At 44.0% G+C, this 22,261-nt stretch overlaps 1 protein-coding gene across 1 annotated transcript in view; it reads right to left on the bottom strand.

Moving 5' to 3' along the window:
• Window positions 1–409: 409 nt before the first annotated feature.
• The window catches only part of ZCWPW2 (zinc finger CW-type and PWWP domain containing 2), a 101,399-nt gene continuing 79,547 nt past the window's right edge, over window positions 410–22,261 (bottom strand). Inside the window, exon 7 of the mRNA XM_019533177.1 lies at window positions 410–1,916. Within this exon, the coding sequence (XP_019388722.1) occupies window positions 1,708–1,916 (209 nt within the window). The 3' untranslated portion in view covers window positions 410–1,707. The remainder of the gene's footprint in view (window positions 1,917–22,261) is intronic.

The following is a 22,261-nucleotide window of genomic DNA, read 5'->3' as shown; positions in this document are numbered from 1 at the left end:
TCCTTTAACATTGACTTTTGTGACATGAAGACTCTTCCTGTAACACACAGGGCACTGGCATGTACAGGTCCCTGCTCTAACTCCTGGCACTTTGTATAAAGTGTCACAAGTTAAAGTAACCCATTGACCCAACAGATGTTTGCCTATTGGGTTGGGGGTAGAGGAGGGTGGGGGAGAAATCAATCCTGACTGCCTGTCCTGCAATCAGGGCAGTTAATATTCTTTTACCAAAATAATGTTAAAACACTTTAATCTCCAATGCTGAAAAAGTATTTGCATCATTCTGTTTTTTTCTTATTCTACTGTGTCCTTTGTTTCAACTAATGCACATTTGCTTCATTTACATTGGCTTTGACCTCTCCCTATTATTTTGGTATTTTGCATGGGATTTTTTTTTCTTTTTCCATACTTTTCAACATTATTTTCAGGCTACTGAGATAGGTATACCCTGAATATACAATAACCCTCTAATTCCAAAATACATAATATGGCTACTGTCAGGAAGACGTATTTTAGGAACAGAACGTAGTCTCCATAGCTGAATTACCCAGATCTAAATTTGAGCTCAGTACAATCAACTGAGAATTGTATATGAGGATCAAAGGACTAACAAACCCCATCACTGTTTCATATTGGATAAAGCTGCATAGCTAAGATTATTCATGACTACCAGAGGATTTACTTAAATAACTTCTTTCTGAACATCCAAAAGGTGTACCATCTTGTCAAAATGCCTTGAGAATTCAAGAAGTGTTCAGAATCAACACTTTATTTTATAAAGACAGATAAACTTTCAGTATCTATAACTTGTTTCAAACCTTAACAAAAATATTCTATGAAATTAGCAAAACAGTTTAAATGAATATTTACATTTTAAACAACTAGTCACTTCAAAATATACCACTATTTTGTTATAAGTGTTATCATTTAATACTTAACATTAAATTACCTTTGAATTCTTTTTATAGCATTCACTTATTTAAGCCTATGAATATGGGCGGTGCGGCGGGGGAGATAGACAATATGCAAGTATCCTGATAGGGCTGGTTATTCTGTTTGTGAGTTGGTTTCAGGATTAAACATTTTGGAATGCAGCCATCAGAGAATCTATTTCTTTAAACTTATTTGTTATATTCTCAATACAATCCACCACCCTGAAAGCTATTCCATCAATAACAACACAGTCCTCTTGGCAGTAGCTTTCCACTGGACTTCCTTCAGTAATCTCTGTATTGTATTTAGTTACCTGAAAAGAAAATATGCATTCTCTAGATACATTACACTTGAAAGAAATATCATTATCCACTGTATTTTATTATCAGGATTTTAAAGATCAGTCAATACATAGTCCACCCACATGTAAAACAAACTGTTGTCATAAGCAGAGAGGTGGAAATTCATTTCTGCATACAGTAAGGTAAATGCAAAGATTCTGGAAGAATATAGCTAATATTCAGAATGCAGTGTATAGTTAATATTATTTTAAGGTATATAATTATTGAAATAAAATTCATTCTATTACATCATTATTTTACAGACACCTAATTACTTGAAAAATTAAAAAGAAGAACCTTTACCAAAAATACTGTGAAACATATCTCAAAATGAAGGGCAAAAGTGATACCTTGCAATACACAATACAAAAATTAGCATACTATGGATAAAGACCTCCAAGGGAATTGGAGCTCTGCAGCATTCTCCCCAATTTCACGAATCTCTGAAGTCTATTTGAATTACAGTCTCCACCATTCTTAAGAGAGACTTGAGGAGGGAGAAGAAACTGTTTGTATAGTACATATAATTATATTCCTTGGGAACTAGACGCACTTGCAATGGGAAGTTTTGCCTGAGACAGCCCTCTCTTTCTAAATCTCTTGAGTTGAATGATAGACCTGCTGTGAGGAAGTGGAGCTGTCCTTGGGAAAGCAAAGACAAAGAAACAGTATAAGAGCCACATAGATTTTGCCCAGATGCTCCTACTTTTCAAGGGTATCTTAAGCTCTATGCTGATTTCAAGCATGTGTAGATTTAAGGGGCTAAACACTGGTGGTTACACAAAAAAGGCCCAGTCCCTGACTAAACACTTTGAAAAGTGTTAAAGCAGTTTCTTAATTTCCATACCCATGTCCACTCAGTAATATCCATTCACCAAGGGACAAATTTGTAACACAGACAATACAAAAATTGGATCTACATATGTTTTCATCCTGTCTACTGCTGTATTTCCTCACATACAACATGCCCCCAAATAAAACAAGCACTTTGGGGCATTATTACACATGCTCCAGGGATGAAGCAGGGGATGCTTTCATTAGAGTGGCTCTGAGAGCCGCTGTAATTGAAGTGCCTGCAGTGTCTCTTGTATCAGCATCCCTGACCTTCAAAATGGCAGGGTTGAATGAGCTTTAGTTGAAGTGCCTCACTACTATTTGGAAGCATGGGGATGATGATACATGAGACATGAAGGCTGCTGGAGCATATAATTATATGTACTATACTAATTACCATGCTCCAGCAGATTCAATTAATTGAGTCTGCTCAGACATGCTGTAATTACAGTGCATCTTAGCAGCTCCCTGCACACCTACAGGCACCCTTTGTTTTTGGAAGGCACAATGTTTAGAAACATATATATATTCTTCTGAAATATTCAATGCCTTTTTCACCTCAGAGTCCACAGGTAAATTCAGCTCCTGGACCACCGCATCTGGCAGTACAGTCAGGAAAGAAGGTAAGCAGCCAAAAGTAGTGAAAAAATAGGTTAGGGCCTATTTAGAAAAAAGTTGGATGTGCGGAAGTCTATGGGGCTGGATGTGATGCACTCGAGGATGCTAAGGGAGTTGGCTGATCTGTTGTAGAAGCACTGGCTATTATCTTTGAAAACTTGTGATGACTGGGAAAGGTCCTGGATGACTGGAAAAGGGCATCTTTTATATAGTGTCTGTCCCAGGGAGCAACCAAGGGGAAAACCCCAGGGAGCCCGGGGGGAACCCAGGGAGCAGGAGCAGGATGGAGAGAAAAGAAAGAAAAGAGAAGCAAACAGAAAGATTCTTACCTTCAGCTGGGACCGCAACAAAGCCGGAAGTGGCAGCGGGACCTGAGCAGCTCGTTAGCTGCATTTTTATAAACTTGCAGCCAGCTGATGGCAGCAGCTGCAGGAGCCGGTCGAGGGAGTTAAAAGGAGCTGCATGCGAGAAGAGAGGGAGGAGACCAGCAGGAGCACCGAAGGGGGAAGCTCTCTTGGAGTCCACTGAGGTTTATCATTTATGACAATGACCCCAATTTTGGAGAATTCATTTTGGATGGAAAGGCTGCATATGGTATACCGGTAAATATGGCATTAGATGAATGGTCCTGCAAACAATTTTAATATTCATTAATTATATACTCTTTAAGCCAGTGCTTAAACAGGTATCTTCTTTGTTTATACCTCCAACATATTGATTCAAGATTAGCAGGAAATTTGTATTTTAGCAAAATGGGCTCTATTTGTAGTAGTAATAGACTCAGAAAAACAGATGTAATAAAAATGTTTTAATGGGTTTTCAGCCTGCAACCCCGGAGGAGAGAGCGAGACCTTGCGGGAGGAGATCGCCGCTGGCAATGAGGCAGGAGGTGAGAAGGCAGAGCCGAGATGTGGAGGCAGAAGAGAGCTGGAGAGCACTGAGACCCGGAGGTGCCCACAAAGGGTCAGGAGAGGCAGCAGAATCTAGATCGCCGGATCACGCGGGACTGTAGAAGGCTTGGACAGCCCCAAGGAGGTATCCCTAGCGGAGGCTGAAGGGCACTGGATGCGGGAAGGGTGACAGAAGATGGAAAATAACCATATAGAGTTGCCTCTCCAGAAGTCATGGGGGAGATACGCCAAGGGGATCCACTGAGAATACAGTGAATCTACAGGCTTGGTAGAGAACAAAGGGGAGGAGGAGGGGGACAACAGGCTGACCCAGATCAAGTCTAGGCTTATCAAGGGCCTTAGAGGCTGCAGCCGGTGGCAGTAGGACAGGCTGTAGGAATAGGCATAAAAGGGGGCGAAGGGTCCTTGGTAACTGATGTTTCTCTGCCGGTGATATACTTTGTGTTTTCTTTTTGTTACCCACTTTTGGAGGGGTTGTGAGGTGTAGAGCCCAGATAGGGTTCAACCATGGCCAAGGAGAGTCAGCTGTTAGGAGGAAGGGGGAGAAGCGGGGAGCCTTTAGCCAAACTCACCTATAGCCTACTAAGAAAAGGGCACGAAGCCCCAGCTATCAGAGGGACGTGGCCGAAGACTGTCAACATTCATCAAGGTAGGGTGTAAGGGTGAGGTAGAGGGGAGGAGACAATCGCAGAAGATTGTCGTCCTGCGGTCCCATGTACAAGAAACGGTGATAGTCAAACCCCACCACTAGGATAAGATTGAAGTCATGGCAGGAGAGATTGCGGAGAGACGATTTGGGTCAACAACACCGACTTGTCAGGACCACAGGGACAGACAGGCAGACAACCCCAAACATCCAGGGATGCATAGTGCATGACCGGATGTTCGAAACCAGGCAGGTCCAGTGTCTGTCTTTAAGAAAGGGAAGAAGTTGGTTCCAAGGAACTACAGTCTGGTCAGCCTCACTTCCATCCCTCGATAAATCATGGAGCAGATCCTCAAGGAATCCATCTCTAAGCAACTGGAGGAGAAGGAGATGATTAGGAACAGACAGCATGGATTTACCAAGAACAAGTCACACTTGAAAAATCTGATTGCCTTCTATGATGAGATGACTGGCTCTATGGATGCAGGAAGACCAGTGGAGGTGATATACCTTGACTTTAGCAAGGCTTTTGATATAGTCTCTCAAAGTATTCTCACAAGCAAGATAAAGAAGCACAGGTTGGATGAATGGACTGTAAGGTGGATAGAAAACTGAATCAGGCTCGGAAGGTAGTAATCAATGGCTTGATGTCTAGTCAGCAGCCAGTATCAAGTGGAGTGCCGTAGGGATTTACAGACGACACCAAGCTGGGGGAGAAGTAAGAAGGTTGGGCTAGGTTTCAAAGACACCTCAACAAATTGGAGAATTGGACCGAAATAAATCTCAAGAGGTTCAATAAAGAGAAGTACAAAGTTCTGCACTAAGGACAGAACAATTCCATGCACTGGTACAGGCTGGAGACTGTCTGGCTAAGCAGCAGCTCTGCAGAAAAGGACCTGCGGATTACAGTGGGCAATAAGCTGAATATAAACTAACAGTGTGCCCTTGTTGCCCAGAAGGCTAGTGGCATACTGTGCCACATTAGTAAGAGCATTGCCATGAGATCAATGATCCCCTCTGTTCAGCACTGGTGAGGCCTCATCTGAAATACTGTGTCCAGTTCTGGGCTCCCCACTACAGAAAGTATATGGAACAAACTGGAGAGGTGGAAGGCAGTGAAAATGGTCAGGGGCTGGTGCACATGGCTTCTGAGAAGAGGCTGAGGGAATTGGGTTTAGTTAGTCTAGAAAAGAGAAGACTGAAAGGGGATTTAATAGCAGCCTTCAACTACTTGAAGGGTGGTTCCAAAGAGTAACTGTTCTTAGTGGCAGATGACAGAACAAGAAGCAATGATCTCAAGTTGCAGCAAGGGAAGTTTAGGAAAAATTCTCACTAGGAAGGTAGTAAAGCACTGGAATAGGCTACCCAGAAAGGTTGTGGACTCTCCATTGTTGGAGGTTTTTAAAACCTGGCTAGACAAAACCTTTGCTGGGATGATGTAGTTGGGGGTGATCCTGCTTTGAGTAGGGGATTGGACTAGATGACCTCCTGAGGTCCCTTCCAACCCAATTTTCTATGGTTCTATGAGTTCATTTTTTTTTCCTGAGTCATGGATGACTCTAACATAGTAAATCCTCCAGGAACATAGTGTCCAGAAAGCATGGCATCCCAGGAGACAGTCTGGGTAAGACAGTAGGAACTTCCTGGTGTGGCAGGATGGCAACAAGGCTAGGCCCCAGCCCCTTGCAGGAGCAGTCACAATTCTGTTGCTTTCTTACTGTAAATATTCTTCATATTAGTTCCTATTAGTAAAGTGTTGCTTCCATACTGCAATCCTCGTCAAGATATTACAGACTACATAAAACAGCTTAGTCAAACTCAGTGGCTTTTCAGTCAACAGCTACTGCTTTATCGGGGTTAACAGTGGATACTTCCCCTATAGCTCTAAGAATAAGTAGTAGCTATATTAGCTGCCATGAGTGATAGTGTCTGCTTGCTCTATTCCACCCTGTTTCTTCTCCAGTGAAGAAAAAACTGAGGTTTATCATTTATGACAATGACCCCAATTTTGGAGAATTCATTTTGGATGGAAAGGCTGCATATGGTATACCGGTAAATACGGCATTAGATGAATGGTCCTGCAAACTATTTTAATATTCATTAATTATATACTCTTTAAGCCAATGCTTAAACAGGTATCTTCTTTGTTTATACCTCCAACATACTGATTCAAGATTAGCAGAGGAAATTTGTATTTTAGCAAAATGGGCTCTATTTGTAGTAGTAATAGACTCAGAAAAACAGATGTAATAAAAATGTTTTAATACTTCTACATACTTACGCTTTTTTATCTTTAACGATATAGATTGGTAGGCTAAAAATGTACAAATTTCTTGTATGCAACATAAAAACATAAGACTGGAAGGGGGCTTCTGAATAACACAGACTAACATCACTGTAACAGAATAATTGAGATAAAACATTCTTGAGTGAGAGATTCAGAAATGTGCACGAACAAGGAAGCAACTGACTGAGGAAGGTAACGTGTTCATAAAAGTGAACAGAATGCTATATGCTGCTGAAGTTCAATAAACAAAACACTTGATAATTATTCACTTCATATTTTTAAGTTTTAGAGAACTATGTCAGAATAATAGATGAAAGAATAGTACATAAGAAGTACTGAAGTATTGTGTTGTTCCACTCCAGTTTCACTGGAAGACATTTCTGTTTATTTTCTAAACAAATTTTAAGCAATCATTCTTACTTTGTTGAATATGCACACATTTTCAAACAACTTGATTGTGGCCTGATATATGCCTCTCTCTCTCCTTTTCCTTAATGTTATAAAAGATCCAGTTTGAATGTGATATATTACACTACTTCTATAAATTATGCTATTAACTGAAATATATAGAATTACTTACTGGAAAACCTATACTATATTTATATGAATCCAGGAGAACATTGCATGTAGGATGACCTCCCACCCCACTAATAGAATCTATACATGGAAAATTATAAATTTGTTATGATTTTCCATATATAGAACCTAATTAGTGGAACATCATCTTAAATTCCACCATGTCCCCTCCCCATTCCCCGCCTTTCCCTTGCTATGGCAGGGAAAGCAGCAGTAGGGGGTGAGAGGCCAGGCCCTTGCCACTTCCTCCCCTGCCCCTTGTCCTCCCCATGCCTGCCCATCACCTGCTTCTCTGTACCTGTCTGCACCCACTGCCTAACTCCCCCACTGCCTAACCTGCCCATTAGTGCCCAATATCTATGCTTACCCCACCAGTCTCTGCCTCCCCTAGCCCCTTCCTCCTGCTGAAGCCTGCCCCCCTTACCTTCTGGTGAAGCTCTGCTCTTCTGGGGCAGCTAGAAGAATACATCCCTAGCACAGGCCAACCCCCACCTCCTCTACCCCTTGCTCCTTCCTCCAGCCTCACACACACTGCCCAAGCTTGCCCCCACAACTACCTTCCCACCATACCAGCTGCACTCTGAATTAGGACACTCATCACTGGTGTGGCTCCAGCCTAGCCTCAGTCCAGCCCAACCTCAGAAAAATGGAAGCTCCTGGCTGGTCAGAGTCAGGCCTGGGATGGACCAGAACCAGAGCAGAATGTAAGTGGGAAGGGGGCAGGCAAGGGGTGAGAGGGCAGGTTGAAGGTTCCCTGCCAGTCTCTCCTGCACTTCTCATGGCTGTGTGCCCCGTCCCTTGCCAAAGAAATCATTCCAGCCTGGGACAAGTGGTGTCTCAAGTCCAGCTGCAACCCAGGGCTGGGAGCCAAAACTGTAGCTGCTAGTCCCAGGCTGGTACTTATATCTAAGACATGGCTTCCCCGCCCCCACCATCCTGACTGACTGGTGGAAAAAAAACTTATCTTGGATTTGAGAAAATATGATGTCCAGTCTAAGCTGTATATAGTGGGCTCATTTGGCATACAGAAAATTAACTTTGATGTGGGGTGGGCAGTGTCACGCTCCAGCTGGACTCTGCCAGCTTTGCTCAGCAACAGATGCCGCCAAGCACTCTCCTCCCAACCTGGAAAGCCCCTATTTGGCTTGCTGCATGGCTGTGGCCATGTGCTGGGGAAACCCTGTCCCCTGTGGAAAAACCTCGCTAACATTTTGGCGGGAAAATGTGACCAATAGGGGACTTGAAATTGGGCTTGTCATCTGGCCTATAAAAGTTAGGGTTGAGCTTCCGCCCAAGGAGAAGCACAGAGAAACCAGGGCAAACAGCGCTCAGTAGAGAGAAGCCAGAGCATCCACCGCTCAGTGGGTAGGCCTGGCCAGCTTCCCACGGCTTCTCCTGCCTCCGGAGCCATAAGCAATCATTTGTGCACTCGATCATACCAGTTTGCATGTTCTCGTTCTCGATCTAGTTTTGTTTTTTTGTTATCTCGGATCCATTGGTTTGTTGTTTTTCATTCGTTCGTCCCTTATCCGAACCAGGACAGAACGCGCAGCCACATCAACACCGGTGGTGCATAAGTTGTTGTTCTCGGATACATCGTTTTGTTTTTTGTTCGTCCGTCTCGTATTCAAACCGGGACGGATCCAAGCGTAACCGCCTGTGCAGCCACATCAACGCCAGTGGTGCGTAAGTAAGAGATCAAATAAAAATGTTCTGGAACCATTACAAGTCCACCTCTCCCTCTCGCAACCTAACATCAGGGGATAGAACCCACTGGGGCAACAGTCACAACCTGGCTCGCGCCCCGCACAGGCAGTTAATCCATGTAGCCCACAGCTGTTCAACCCCTGACTCACAGGCCAGATTCAGTCCACAGAGCCATGTCCTCTGGCTGACAGGAGTCCCCAAAAATCCCAACATTTGGCAGCAGGGTAGTAGTGACACTAACTGCCACTCTCCTTCTGCCAAATGTTGGACCTATGGGGAACCCCCAAGCCAGGTAGCATGCTGGATTGGCGTGCCTGGGGCCCGATGGGCACATAGGGGCTGATTGGAGGCAGTGCAGAGCCTTAGCCTACAGCACAAGACCTCAAGGAGGTAGCATGGAGCCAAGAAAAGCATTGCAGGACCCAATCCAGCAGCACGGGCCACAGGGAGGTGAATGGAGATAGTCTGGGATCCAATCTGGCAGCACAGTGCTTGATTGGGGGCATAGGGCCAAAAGAGGCATTGCACAGCCTGATTCTGGTGCTGAGGGTCTGAATCCAGCCTGCAGCCCCAAAACGTTGAGTACTACTGGTGTAGCCTGTCTCAGCCCCAGTCTATGTGGTAGTTTTAGTAGTCCCATTTCAAAACTGCTATTAGAGCAAGGTACTCAAGATAACAATGTAGCAAGCCTTATTAAGGTACAAACAGCTAAGCAGAGGCCAAGAGCAGCTCTGAGTAAGGCAACCCACATTAATAAGGTAAAAAAAGCTGAGACCAGCTTATTTCTGTCTGAAATAGCAAGCACATTTAAGTCATCTCAAATAGTGCCTTTAATTGAAGTCAATGAGATTTGGCAAATAGCTAATTCCATTTGCAGGATATAAATGGCTGTTCATCTTACCTGCAAGCATCTAAAGTCACTTATACTTTAGCTCCAATGCTTTTACCAAATACCTACTTGAATACAAATGTAATAAAACAGTAAAGGGAAAACTGAAAAGATAAGAACATTTATATAGGCAGCAATTTATTTGGTTGGTATTTTTCACCGAAGCATGCTGGGCTAATAGGAAATGTACTGTGTCTGTCTTTTCTCTTGTTTGATGGAGCAGATTCAAAAACGGCATCAACTCTCTTGAGACTGTCCATTACTGACATATATACAAAATTACTGTGTTGTTTGTTTGAACAAGGACCAAGCATGCCTGGGACATAAAATCTGCCACAGGTTCACCAAAATCATCAGATTTTGAAGAATACTTAAAAGCCCTCTAGTCCTCTTTAGTAAATCTTCCTGCAGGTGGCCCAGCGAACTTCAAAAGCCAAATAAAAGGGCCCTGCCGATAGTGTCAATAATGTGCAAATGAAGGCAACTGATCAAGAGTCCAGTTATTTGTACGTGTGCCAAGGCTCTGCACACCAAATTATGATGTCTGAAATTAAGACTAGGCCAAAGAGCTGAAGAAGCAGGCCTTCATAATTAAGATTCTGTAGGATTTAGCAATGTAAAACCTGAAAATTAGAACGCAGCACAGTTAAATCTATATGGATGCAAAAACAGAGCTGCAGTGATGTAAAACTGTTAGTAAAGTAATACTACCAATCTCTGTATAAAAAAAAGAAAAGAAAATGTGTACACACAATTAAAAGGAATAGAACACAAAATCGTACTAAAAGGTATACTGGAAACTATAGTAATGAGGGGCTTCATAGAACCACAAAACAACCATTGGTCAAATGGCACAATGCAAAAAGTTTAGAGAAGCACTCTCTCAACACTGACTGTTTCTTGGAATATCTCACACTGTTCCACACAAGATGAAAGACCACTCCAAACTTAGCCTTAAGTAACAGAACAAAGCTTATTTAAGAAACTATGTAGCTAAATTGATATACTGACTACAGTATAATTATATTTAGCAGAAAAGCTACAAAAGTGACATTACACTTTAGAAGTAAGATTTCCAAGACTAGTCAAAAAAGTAAAAAAAACCCCCAAAATAACACATGTAGCACAGAAAATAATTAGATGTATCTACTTAAATAAAACAGCCAATAACAATGTCTCAGAATAAAAGGAACTGAACAAAAAGAAAGAGACAACCAGCCAATCAATATGATTAACAAGGCAAATTTACATGGCCAAAAAGAAATCCTTCAAAATTTGGAAATCCAATTAAAAAAATCAGTTTCATAAATTACATTGGGCAATAAGAAAATCAGGGACAAAAATGGATTTTGAAGAGCAAACAGCTAAAGAAGTAAAAACAAAGCAATAATATAAACTTTCTCAGAATTGGAAAACCTGAAAAAACTGATAGCATGCTTTAAAGGAACACTTGCTGAGCAGTAGCATTATTTTTCCATCAGGTTTCACTACCAGTAACACTGGTGTGAGATCTGTCTCAAAATAAGTTCTTTTTCTGGTACCTAAAATGAGTAAATAAAATGAGGAATAAAATGTTAAAACAGGTACTGAACCAAACTAAAAAATGCAATAAGTTGCCAGGCATACCTCCAAATATTTTTTAACTGTTTAAATATATAATAGTTTGGCTGCTAAAAAAAAAAGTTCCAGAGAATTACAGAGTACCAAATCTATGGTAAGCTGGTTGAAATAACAATTAAAAACAGATCAAGAACTCATCCAAAATATCATGGTATGAAAGGGTTCAGTTAGTTTGGTTTATGCGAAGGGATGTAATGTATTTCATTCATCTATTAGAATTTTAGACTGTGTCAATAAAAAGAGTACTGCCAGATATCATTTAGAATTCCAAAAGTCTTCAACAAAGACTTGCATTAGAAGTCCACTAAAAAAACCTAAGTCGTTGTGGAATTAAAACCAAATATCACCATGTATTAAACATAGCTAGAAAAGAAAAACAAAGATAGGATTAAATCACTATCATGGGGTATCACTAGAGACGGCCATGATGCCCCTAGGGCCCTGTGACCATACCAGCTTTGCCCTGTGGGCACCTTCTAGTTTTTCCTGCCACGTCTTGATGGTTAAGATAATAGATAGTAGATGGGAGGCTGCCCTCAAGTTGCTATGCAGTCATGGTCCTGGTGGACCACACTAAACGGTCTATGTCAGAGGTAGGCAAAATATGGCCTGTGGGCCAGATCCAGCCCATGAGGCCATCCTTTCTGGCCAGTGGAGCCCCTAAAAATTTTAGAAAAATAATATTTATCTGTCTTTGGTTCCTGTCACCATGCGGGCTGCGAGCGGCTATAGTGCGGGGCACCGGCCATGCAGTGGGGTAGGAGCTGCTTTTCCTGTGCTCAACACCAGCTTGTAACCTGCCCCCACTGCCAGCCTGGGACCCGCACCAGCTCTAGGCTCACCTGTTGGGGGTGTGCATGGTGGGAGCAGCTGTAGCCCTCCCACTTGCTGTGCTGGGCAGTGTTTGCTGCTGCTGCCCACCTGAAGCTCATGCGCTGGGCAGCCCAGAGGCAACGGTGGCAAACACTGCCTGGCGTGGCAAGTGGGGGAGGTTGCAGCCGCCGTGCATAGCCCCAACGGGTGAGCCAGGAGCTGGTGCAGAGCCCAGGCTGGCAGTGGGAGCAGGTTACAAGCTTGTGCTGAGGATGGGAAAAGTGGCCCCTTGCATGCCCCATGGCCAGCATCCCACTCTGCAGCCACTCGCAGCCTGCCTGGGGCTGCCTGTGCCTACTCAGGACAGCCTCACTTGGGCTGTGAGTGGCTGCAGCAAGGAGCACCACCCACAGAGTGGGGGAGGGACCGCTTTTCCCTGCATTCAGCACCAGCTCTTTCCCTGCTGCAGAGCAGGGGGTCAAGGCTATGCACTGCCCCCTGCCTGTACCACAGAGCTGGGGGGACACTGGGAGTGAGTAGGTGCATGGGGCCCACACCAGTGTCCCAGGTACAGTGCTGGCAGGGCCTAGAGCAGGGCAGCAGGAGTACAGGGTCCTGGCCGCCAGGGGCTCTATGGAGCTGGGCCAGCTCTCCCCTCTCGCTGCTGGTGCAGCTTAACCCAGCTCCACAGACCCCTGCCAGCCTGCACCCTGCTCTGGGCCCCACCGGAGCTGGCCCTGAGACACTGGTCCCAAGACATTGGGACATTGGTCCCAAGATGGTGACCAGGGGGCCAGGCATCTGTCAAGGGGCAGTGCTACCCATGTAGCCCTTGGCAGCTTGCCAAAAGTGGATAAGAGGCCCTCCACCCAAAACAATTACCTGCCCCTAGTCTATGTTCTTAGACCGCTTTCTGTGTCCTGCTCTACGTAAGTGCCTTGCGGGACACCCCAAACCTTATGGGCTAGATGCATGGCTCCAAAACCACCCCTTTACCATGCCCTATGCCTTGCAGGTGGTATTCAAATGTTGTCCCTCTGAGGCCTTAATCTAGCTCGGCCTTCTGTTGCCACTGGGCCCCTGGCCCCTGTCTATGCACCCTCACTGGGGTTGGGCTCTCTGTGAGCTCCCTGGTGCTGAGCTCTCAGCAGCCCTGTCTGCGTGCCCTCACTAATGCTGGGCTCTACACCATAGTGTGCCCAGTGAGGGCTCCTCCTCCCCAGTAGCCTCAGCCCGGTCCACCAGCTTAAACAACTAACAACATAAATACAAACCCCTGGGCTATAATGTAACAACAACAATAATATTGGAGGTCACTCTTTTGCTTTAAGGGGCAAGCTTCTCCCTCAACAATGTGTGGCCCCTAGCCTCAGATATGTTAGGAGTTCCTAGAGCCCCTCACTCTTACCAGCAACAGAATGGCAAACAAGCCTCTCTGAATAGAGCTCCTGCAAGAGCTCCTTCTCCCTGGTTGCTGCCAGAGCACTAACTACCTTCAGTCTCAACCCTGGTGCTTATATATGCCCAGGGCCCTGCCTTCTTCCAGTCAGCTGACCAGTTGCAGGTACCAGCTAATTCCCTCATCAGCCTGCTGCCACAGCAACCTGCACCTGTAGAGTTTCTGCCTGGCTCCTAGGGCCCTCTCTCTAGGCAGCTTCTGCCCTTAAAGGAGCAGGCACACCTTAGTGCCCTGCAACAATCACCAATAATAATCTTGGCTAAAGTTAGGAATAGGGTGTCTCCCTGTTTTGTACTAAATCTAATCTGGAAAGTGGGTGAGTAGGGAGGTATTAATATTTGTAGCTGACCATAGGTAGTTTAGCTGAGCCAAAATTAGAAATGATCCTGAAGAGAGGCCTCAACACAGCTCAGAGAAGATAGATCAGAAACTTTTGTGCTCTTCCTATCACTTCAAAAGGAAAGGGACATTCAATATGATTTAAAAACAAGAATCTAAGAAAGGCAGTGAAAAGAAGTATTGTGTAAACTAAGTCCTTCAGGAGACTGCTCTATCAAGCTAACTATCAGGATATAAGCTAGGTAGGGATAAGGGCACTTTCCATCCATCCTGTTGAAGTTTTAATGCTGCGAAGAAAGAAATACAAGGTCCTGAAGCCAGAAGAAGATCAAGCAAGAAGCAGCATGAGTCTCTAGAATAGTGGCTAGGTTACTTCCCTTGCGGGTGAAATCCTGGGCTCCAAACTATCTCACCAGGATATTTTTGTGTGCATTTCTGGAGATAGGATTGTTTCAAGGGGGGTGGAGGGGTGGTTGTTTTTATTTGTTTAATTAATTATTTATTATTTTGTTTATTAATTTCATAGTGGCTGTTTAATGTAAAATGCATAAAGAACCCTGGAAGCAAGGAGAAGTCAAAAATACGTCCTGAAAAATCATCAGAAAACAAAATTCTGCAAAGGCACCTAAAGGGCTGGGAAAGCCTAAGAATAGTAAAGGCACAGGGCTTCAATACAGCTTTAATATTATAAAGGAGACGCAAATGACCCCAAAATAGACCAAATTAAAGCCTTCTGTTTTCTTAGGATATTGTTCTAGGGAGAAGTATGTAAAAGGTACGCTCCTAGATGCAGTGGCAAAATGAACTATGTATATTCCAAAAGCTAGGAAAGAAATGAAGCACAAAGATAAAGCTTAAGTGTTTGTAATTCAAGGAACTATTTCTCTGAAGAGTTTGACAATAAAACATCTTCCAAAACACTGCTTTTTTCTAATGAAAGATACAAGTATGTAGAATACTAACAGTAAAAAAAATGTTGGCTATATGGGCACCTATACACGTGATCCAAGGTGGGGTGGAAGAGGGCTTTAATTAGAGCAGGTCTGAGAGCTCCTCTAATTAAAGTGCCCACAGTGTCATGTGTATTCAGCATCCCACGCTTCAGAATGGCAGTGGGCACATTTTAACTAAAGTTTATTTGATGAGCTTTAGTTAAAGTGCCCCCACCACCATTTTGAAATGCGGGGACACTGATTACACATGACATGGAAGCTGCTGGAGCATTAGTGTGTAGGGCTGCGTGAACCCTTGGTTACGGATTCAATTTAGAGGCGTTTCAGTCTTATTCAGCAGCCAAATCTCTGAATCCAAATCAAATCAGGAGACCAATGAAAAGGTCTGAATCAATTCGAAGCCTCCAAATCGATTCAGAAAAGATTCGCAGATTTGGAGATTTGGGCAGTCCCCAATCGCTGGCGCAGGGAGCTGGAACCGGGCTCCATGCTGGTAAGTAGGAGGTGGTGGGGGGCGAAGGATGGTACTCTGAATTTATCCTTATTGAATTGCATCCAGTTCCACTCCACACACTTTTCTAGCTTGTCCAAGTCCGCTTGAATCCACATCCTATCCCCTAGTGTGACTGCTTTTCCCCACAACTTAGTATCATCCACGAACTTGGACATCATGCTTTCCACATCCTCATCTAAATCACTGATAAAGATGTTGAACAGCATGGGCCAAGAACTGAATCCTGTGGGACACCACTGGCCACCTCCCGCCAAGACAATACAGATCTGTCCACTAACTCTCTCTGTGTTTGACCCCTTAGCCAGTTCCCAAACCCACCAGACTGTGGACTCTGCCAGCCAACAATCCCCCAGTTTTTTTATAAAAGCACTGTGAGCAAGTCATATTCTCTCGCTTCAGAACCACGTCTATTTACTGGGACCACACTATATATCCACCACACTTGCTTGCTGTGCCTTGATGGCAAATATGTTTGGGAGGATGAATGTTCTGGCTTGATGGTCCATCTGATCCCTTTGCAGATCTCCTGCAGGGTTCCAACCTTCCCTTTACACTGCCCCTATCCTATCAGGTGGATGGTTGATGTGCTCCATGGGTAGTGAGCGAAGCCTGTCCAAGTCTTTCTCTATGTTCTGCTCCCAGTAGCTGATTTTATCTCTTTGTCAATTAAATCAATCTAGGAACACATTCCTCAAATCAAACATGCATCTTTTCTCCAAGGTCCCTTGGTGATATTCCGAAGTGGGTCTCTATGCTTTGAACCTAGCTTTCCCTATTGTCCCCACTTTGGGAATCTGGTACTGCTTCTTTCTTAACTATTAACTCAAATCTCTGGGAAAGGATTTTCTCCTTTTCATGCTCCCTTCTTAGGATTCATCTCCAGTAGGACAGAGTTAAATCCACAAAACAAACAAACAAAACCACCTCTTAGCTGTTGCTCTCAACCTGGTTCTTACTTTAGAGACAAACATTCACAAATAAATCCCTCAGAGTCCTTCTCACTCCTCCCAGATTTGCTCTGCCATAGATTCCATGCCTCTGCTCAGCTCCCCTCACCAGCAGTGCAGGCTAATCCTTCTCCTTACTCCAGTTGCCTCAGTTTCTCTCTTGCTTCCCTCTCTTCTTGGTAAGCTGGCTATTTTATCTCCATCTCCTTATCTCTCCTTCACTTGGCTGGGGGTATGCCAACCGTTTCTCATGGGGCTCTCCTTCCCCAGAATCCCAGCTCAGATTCCTATGGAGACATCTCTCCGGGTCCGGGTGGGGACCTTATCTCTCTGGGAGGGACAATCCTCATTCATGGTTGTCCTGGTTCCAGCAGCTCCCAAGGGTTCCAGCCTATGGGCATTTTTCTTCAGAGGTCTCCCCTCCTGCAGGCTCCAGTGTTTTTCACCTGGTAACACTGAATGCCAAGCTCCCTTCAGCATTTTCCCTTTAAACGGCCCACTGCTTTCCATGTGCCAATCAGGACCAGTTCTCCTGAGCGAAGGTTCCCACACTCCCGGAATTGCTGGCAGCTTTGTTCCTCCAGATGCCAGAGCTGTGCCGCACATCCGGACCCAGACAGGCAAGTTCCTCCACCTGTGGGACTTCTCCCATGACAGCGTGGCAGGGGCAGGACCCTGTCCCTGCCACAAGTATCATGGGAGACTATACTGAAGGCCTTTTTAAAATCTAAATATATGACATCAACCACGTCTCCCTCATCTCAGTGGTTCATTACTTGATCATAGAAAGAGACAAGGCTGGTCAGACACAACCTGCCTACAATGAAACCATGTTGTTTATCCTTCAGCATCATGCCTTCTGCCAATCTCTCACAAATGGGCTGCTGATAATTTTTTCCAAGATTTTACTGAACATCAAAGTCAAACTGACTGGCCTATACTTTCCCAGATCCTCCCTCATATTGGCCCTTTTTCAGTCTTCCAGGACTTCTCCTAAGTCTTCAAATACCTTCGCCAATGGTCCCGCAATGACCTCAGCCAGTTCCCTCAGCACTCTCAGGTCTAGTCCAACTTGTCCTACAGACTTGAAAACATTCAGCCACTTTAAGTGCTCCCTCACCGGTTCAACACTGACCACTGGTTGGCAAATCACCCCCACCCCCTGTATCTATCCAGTATCTGACCTGGCAGGTGACCACCATTTGCATGCAAAAACTCCAATGCAAAGTATTCCTTAAAACGGTCAACTTTCTCCTGACTGTCTGTTATCGGCTGTCCCATCCCATTCTGCAAGGGCCCCACATTTCCCTTGGTCTTCCCTCCTGCTCCGTATATACCTAAAAAAGGACTTCTTATTATCCTTGATTTCAGTTGTCAACCTAATCTCAAATTACATTAAAAACAAAATGCCAAGTGCAAATTTTTAAAATTAAAATAAAAAGGACCTTCTAAATTGCTTTTATAACATTTCCTCTTGAGCTTTCTAGATAGAACACCTAGGAGGTACAAAATTCAACAAGATATACATTACACTAGCAGTGTTGAAGCAGAGCTCTTTAGAGAAAGGCCATTGGTAGCTTCTCTCTCCTTCTTACATATTTAGGGGGTTTAGCCTCTCTCCTTCCTACATTATGGGGTTTAGAAAAATATTTTTAGGGCATGAATTTTTATGGGTGATATTTTCTATTGGACCATTTGAGTGGCTGGGATAGATGTGTGGGTATCACACTGCCCTTTCTTGGGTCTCTGGGAGAGAAGCAGACACAGGAGAGCTAGACAGCAAATGGAACAAAGGCTTGCATAAAAATCTGTATGTGAATAAAAACATCTATATGAGATGCTACATAGCCATAGCAACACACTATGGCATTGTAGCATCAGTGGGCACAAACTGTGATGCCACATGTATGTTGCTGTAGCAATGCACTCCCTCACTATAGCACATTGCTACAGTGATGTAGTGGCTAAAAAGAACCATGCATCACCAGCACAGTGTAGTACAGGCTGTTACTGTGCCATCGCCGTCATTTAGTACTTCCAAAAGGATGTACTAAATGATGGCACAGTAACCATGATGTGGTAGGGGCACATGTAGACGCACCCACAGGCATGTAACTTAAAGATATATATTAAAGAGCAGCTGGAAAAAATAACACAGGAGGCAGTTCAAAGCAATATAAGATATTGCTAAAGACTCTCCTTGACCTTTCATAGAAGGTCTTCTGTATGGTTCATACAGGTACTGTTGAATCAACATCTATATAAGATTTTGCATATTTTGAACAACAAGAAGAGCAACTGTGCTAAGATAATGTTCTGGGTCCAAGTTGTCAGTATGGATATTAGAGTTTGAGGGTTTTGCACCTTATGGTTTCAGTAATGGTCATGTGGGTTATTTGATCTCAAGAGTGGCCTCAGAGACTGTCTTATTCAAGGAAGCTCATTTGAGAGAAATTGCATCCATCCATAACAATTGCCTGTAAACTACACTTACTCCTGTTCACCTTCTAATGCAGTATATCTCTATGAGTAGAGAGGTGGTTAGCCATATTAGTTTGAAGTCAGGCAGAAGGTAGGGTAAGGTGGCAACTTGAGGCTAACTAGTTCAGAAAGGCAACAACTTATTTTGTACAGGTGATAGCCTCTGATGAGGTAGACTCATGCCTATGAAAGCTCATGCCTCTCTGAATAAGTTATTCTCTAAGATGCCATCCTGCCCTACCTTCTACTTGTATGTCTTTCCCTGTACCTTATAACTTCACTTCAACTTACACCCTATTGTCTACAAACTATTCTGAAACTATAGCTTGAAAATTTTCAAGTTGTAAAACATTCTACCCTCAAACAAACCTGTATCTAGATTTCCATCCCTAAATTTCAGTCTCAAAGATCCTTTCTGCTTTGCCTAAAGCATACTGTTATATATGGCACATTTCTGGTCTAGAATGGTTCCTTACAGTATTCTCACTAGTAGTTTTACAAACATTTTCTGTTCACTTTTCTTGATGTAACTCCCTAAAAAAAGTAGTTTTCATCAGATTATCCAAATAGGATGTATTTGCCACCATATGTAACAGAAAATACTTCCATGTCTGAAGATAACCTATGTCAACACATTCCTGTAAATTTGTTTCCCATCATACCTGCATTGATGGAAAAAGCAGAGGACTTAAGACAATACACTATTTTTATTACAGTGTAACTGGCAGATTTTTCTGGGGCCTTTAATGTTACCTAATGCCCCACCTATTGTTTCAAAAGAAAGCAGGTCAGCAGGAAACATTTAATTTACAGCAGCTCCTTACTGTTTATGTGAACATAGCTGTCAGAGTACCAAACAGCCTTTAATATACTATTTATTTTTAAACTTTAATACTCATAAGAAAATTCTGCTTTTAAAATGAAAGTTATCACATTATCAATAATACACATGCCAGCTAGCAGGAAGATACAGTGCATAAAACATGACAGGTAAAAATGTCATTATTTTGCATTTATAGCATTCATGACTCAAGCCATTTAGTTAGTGTATAAGGATACTTGCAAAACCATGTCCTACAGAGTTGCAACTGGGGGAAAAAGTAGAGGTACTCAGCAATTAAGTCTCATCACACTTATGCTCCCACCATTTCCCACAACATATTACAAAACAAGAGATGGAAAAAACAGAACTAAGAAGCTTCATGATTAAATCCAAAATGTTCAAACAGCAAATGGGGTGTAGACTTAGATGCTTTTCACACCTTGTAGACACTTTTTTCTAATGTTCTATATCAGGGCAGTCCAAGCGGTTCATATGTGGTCTACAGGCCACCACTCCTCCCATTGCTCTTGCTGCTAGGGCAGCTAGGGACTCTTGGCTTCCCCCCATTTCTTTTCTGGGTTCTGCTTCCCACCCGTTCCAGGGGGCAGGACAATGGGGGTAAAGGGGCCAGGGAAGGCTCTGTGCTGCCCATGCTCTGCATGCAGCTGGGGTGAGCAGAACTGGGCTGCATGTGTAGCCAGGAGTGGCTGCACATGAAGTTTAGAGTGGGAGTTGCGCTGCCTGTGCAGTGGGGGTACCCCAGAAGTGGGGCCCCCATGGAATGCAGGGTCTGTGGCTTTGAGTTGCATGCACGTTTTACTTCCACTTTCACTGGTAACCAACAGAAACTGCTCTTTACTGTATTTCTTGCATATAATGAGTTTCTCATTGCATTTTCCACTGCTGTTTTTTAGCGAGGGGGTGTTATATGTGAAAAAATATGGTATATTGGTACATGGAAACCTACAATATCTCTGCACTAGAAAATTTAGTATCCATGTTATACCAGGCAGCAATGGTGAAGAGGTATTATTACTGCCACCAGTGCAGCAGCACTATTAGAGTTTCTGCAATATAGGTACTAGTAATTGTACTGTTGTGCTGCAAATGCACAGGCAACAACCACACAAAGCCTAACGCTATACCATATTTACTCAAATCCACAATGAGGTTATTTTTCCCCCTATTTAAAAGCAGGGCAGGTGGCTGCTTCTGCTGCAGATGAGGCTGAGATTGTGGCTGCAGCCCCAACAGAGATGAGAATCAGAACCACAGCTGCTGCCTGTCCCTCCAGTACTACTGCTCTCCCATATATGCCCTTCACTGTCTCCCCTCTGCAGTCTTTGACCCAACATCTTCCCCATCCCATAGCCTTTGCTCCCTATACTCCCCCCTCTCTGCTGCTTACCATACAGCTCCAGCACATCTCCAGCTCTGCTCCAGCCTATGGAACAAAGCACATACTTTCTCCAGGCCCAATCAGAGCAGTAATAGATGCTGTGGCAGCAGCAGCTCCATCCAGATCCTGAAGCCTGTGCTGGAGCTTTTACCACCACTACTGCAACCATACTAGGCTTGGGTGGGAACAACTATGTTCTCTGTGCCCCAGAGAACTACTCCAATGCACACCAGGGGGAAGGGAAGGAGCTGAAAGTGCAGGCAATAGGGGTGGAGAAGTAGCAGGGGGCAGGGAAGGCAGGTGCCAGAGGAACAAGCAGATGGTGGGAGGCAAGTAGTGGGGTCCAGCAGCCTGATCCTTGCCCATTGCCCACTTACAACTTTCCCCCTACTGCCTCCCTGCACCTGATGCCCTACTTTCTCCCTTACCCCACTTGCTCCCCCACTGCTTGCCCCATCCAACCATCTCCCCCACAACTGCACCCCTGCCACTGCTTTCCCTGTTGCAGTGGGGGTGGGGAGGGGAGAGACAGGATATGAACAAATAGAAGTTGATCCTGTAATAATTAGATTCTATACATGAAAAAGTTTAACAAATTAATAAATTATCTATGTATATGATCTAATTTTGGGGGGGTTGTCTTAAATTCAGAGTCATCTTGGATTCAGATCAATGTGGTACTTTGCTCAATACTGGATGCATCTATATGTACAATTAATGTGAAGCAATAAACTCTGGAGCAGTTTGAGATGAAATAAACTACTTCCAGACACAGTGTCTACGCATGCACCCAGGACAGCAGCAGTTTGAGCCATGGCGTGGCAGGCCTAGGCTGACAGAGGACATGGCAGGGAGTGGGGAAGGTTACATCCATCTGCAGGTTACAGGTCTTTCCACAGGGGAGAACAGGCTGCAGGCTGGGATTCCTTTCCTTTTCCTTCCTCCGCTTTCTATTCTCCGTTTCAAGGGTAAGATGCTTTACCTCAAAGTGAACTGCTGCTTGGTTGAGTTTGTGCCACAGTTGGCATCAGTTGGCAGCCAGCTCCTCCCAAACCTTTGATGTTCGCATCTGTTTATTTGTGGCATGCCTTGGTGTTCTTGTAGTATTGCCTCTAACCACCACAAGATCTCAAGCCATTACTATATTGGGAGTAGAGCACTTGTTTTGGAA

Source organism: Crocodylus porosus, unplaced genomic scaffold, assembly GCF_001723895.1.
Source record: "Crocodylus porosus isolate Cpor-Errol unplaced genomic scaffold, CroPor_comp1, whole genome shotgun sequence".
Lineage (NCBI taxonomy): Eukaryota > Metazoa > Chordata > Crocodylia > Crocodylidae > Crocodylus > Crocodylus porosus.
This window is presented reverse-complemented; position numbering and strand designations above follow the sequence as displayed.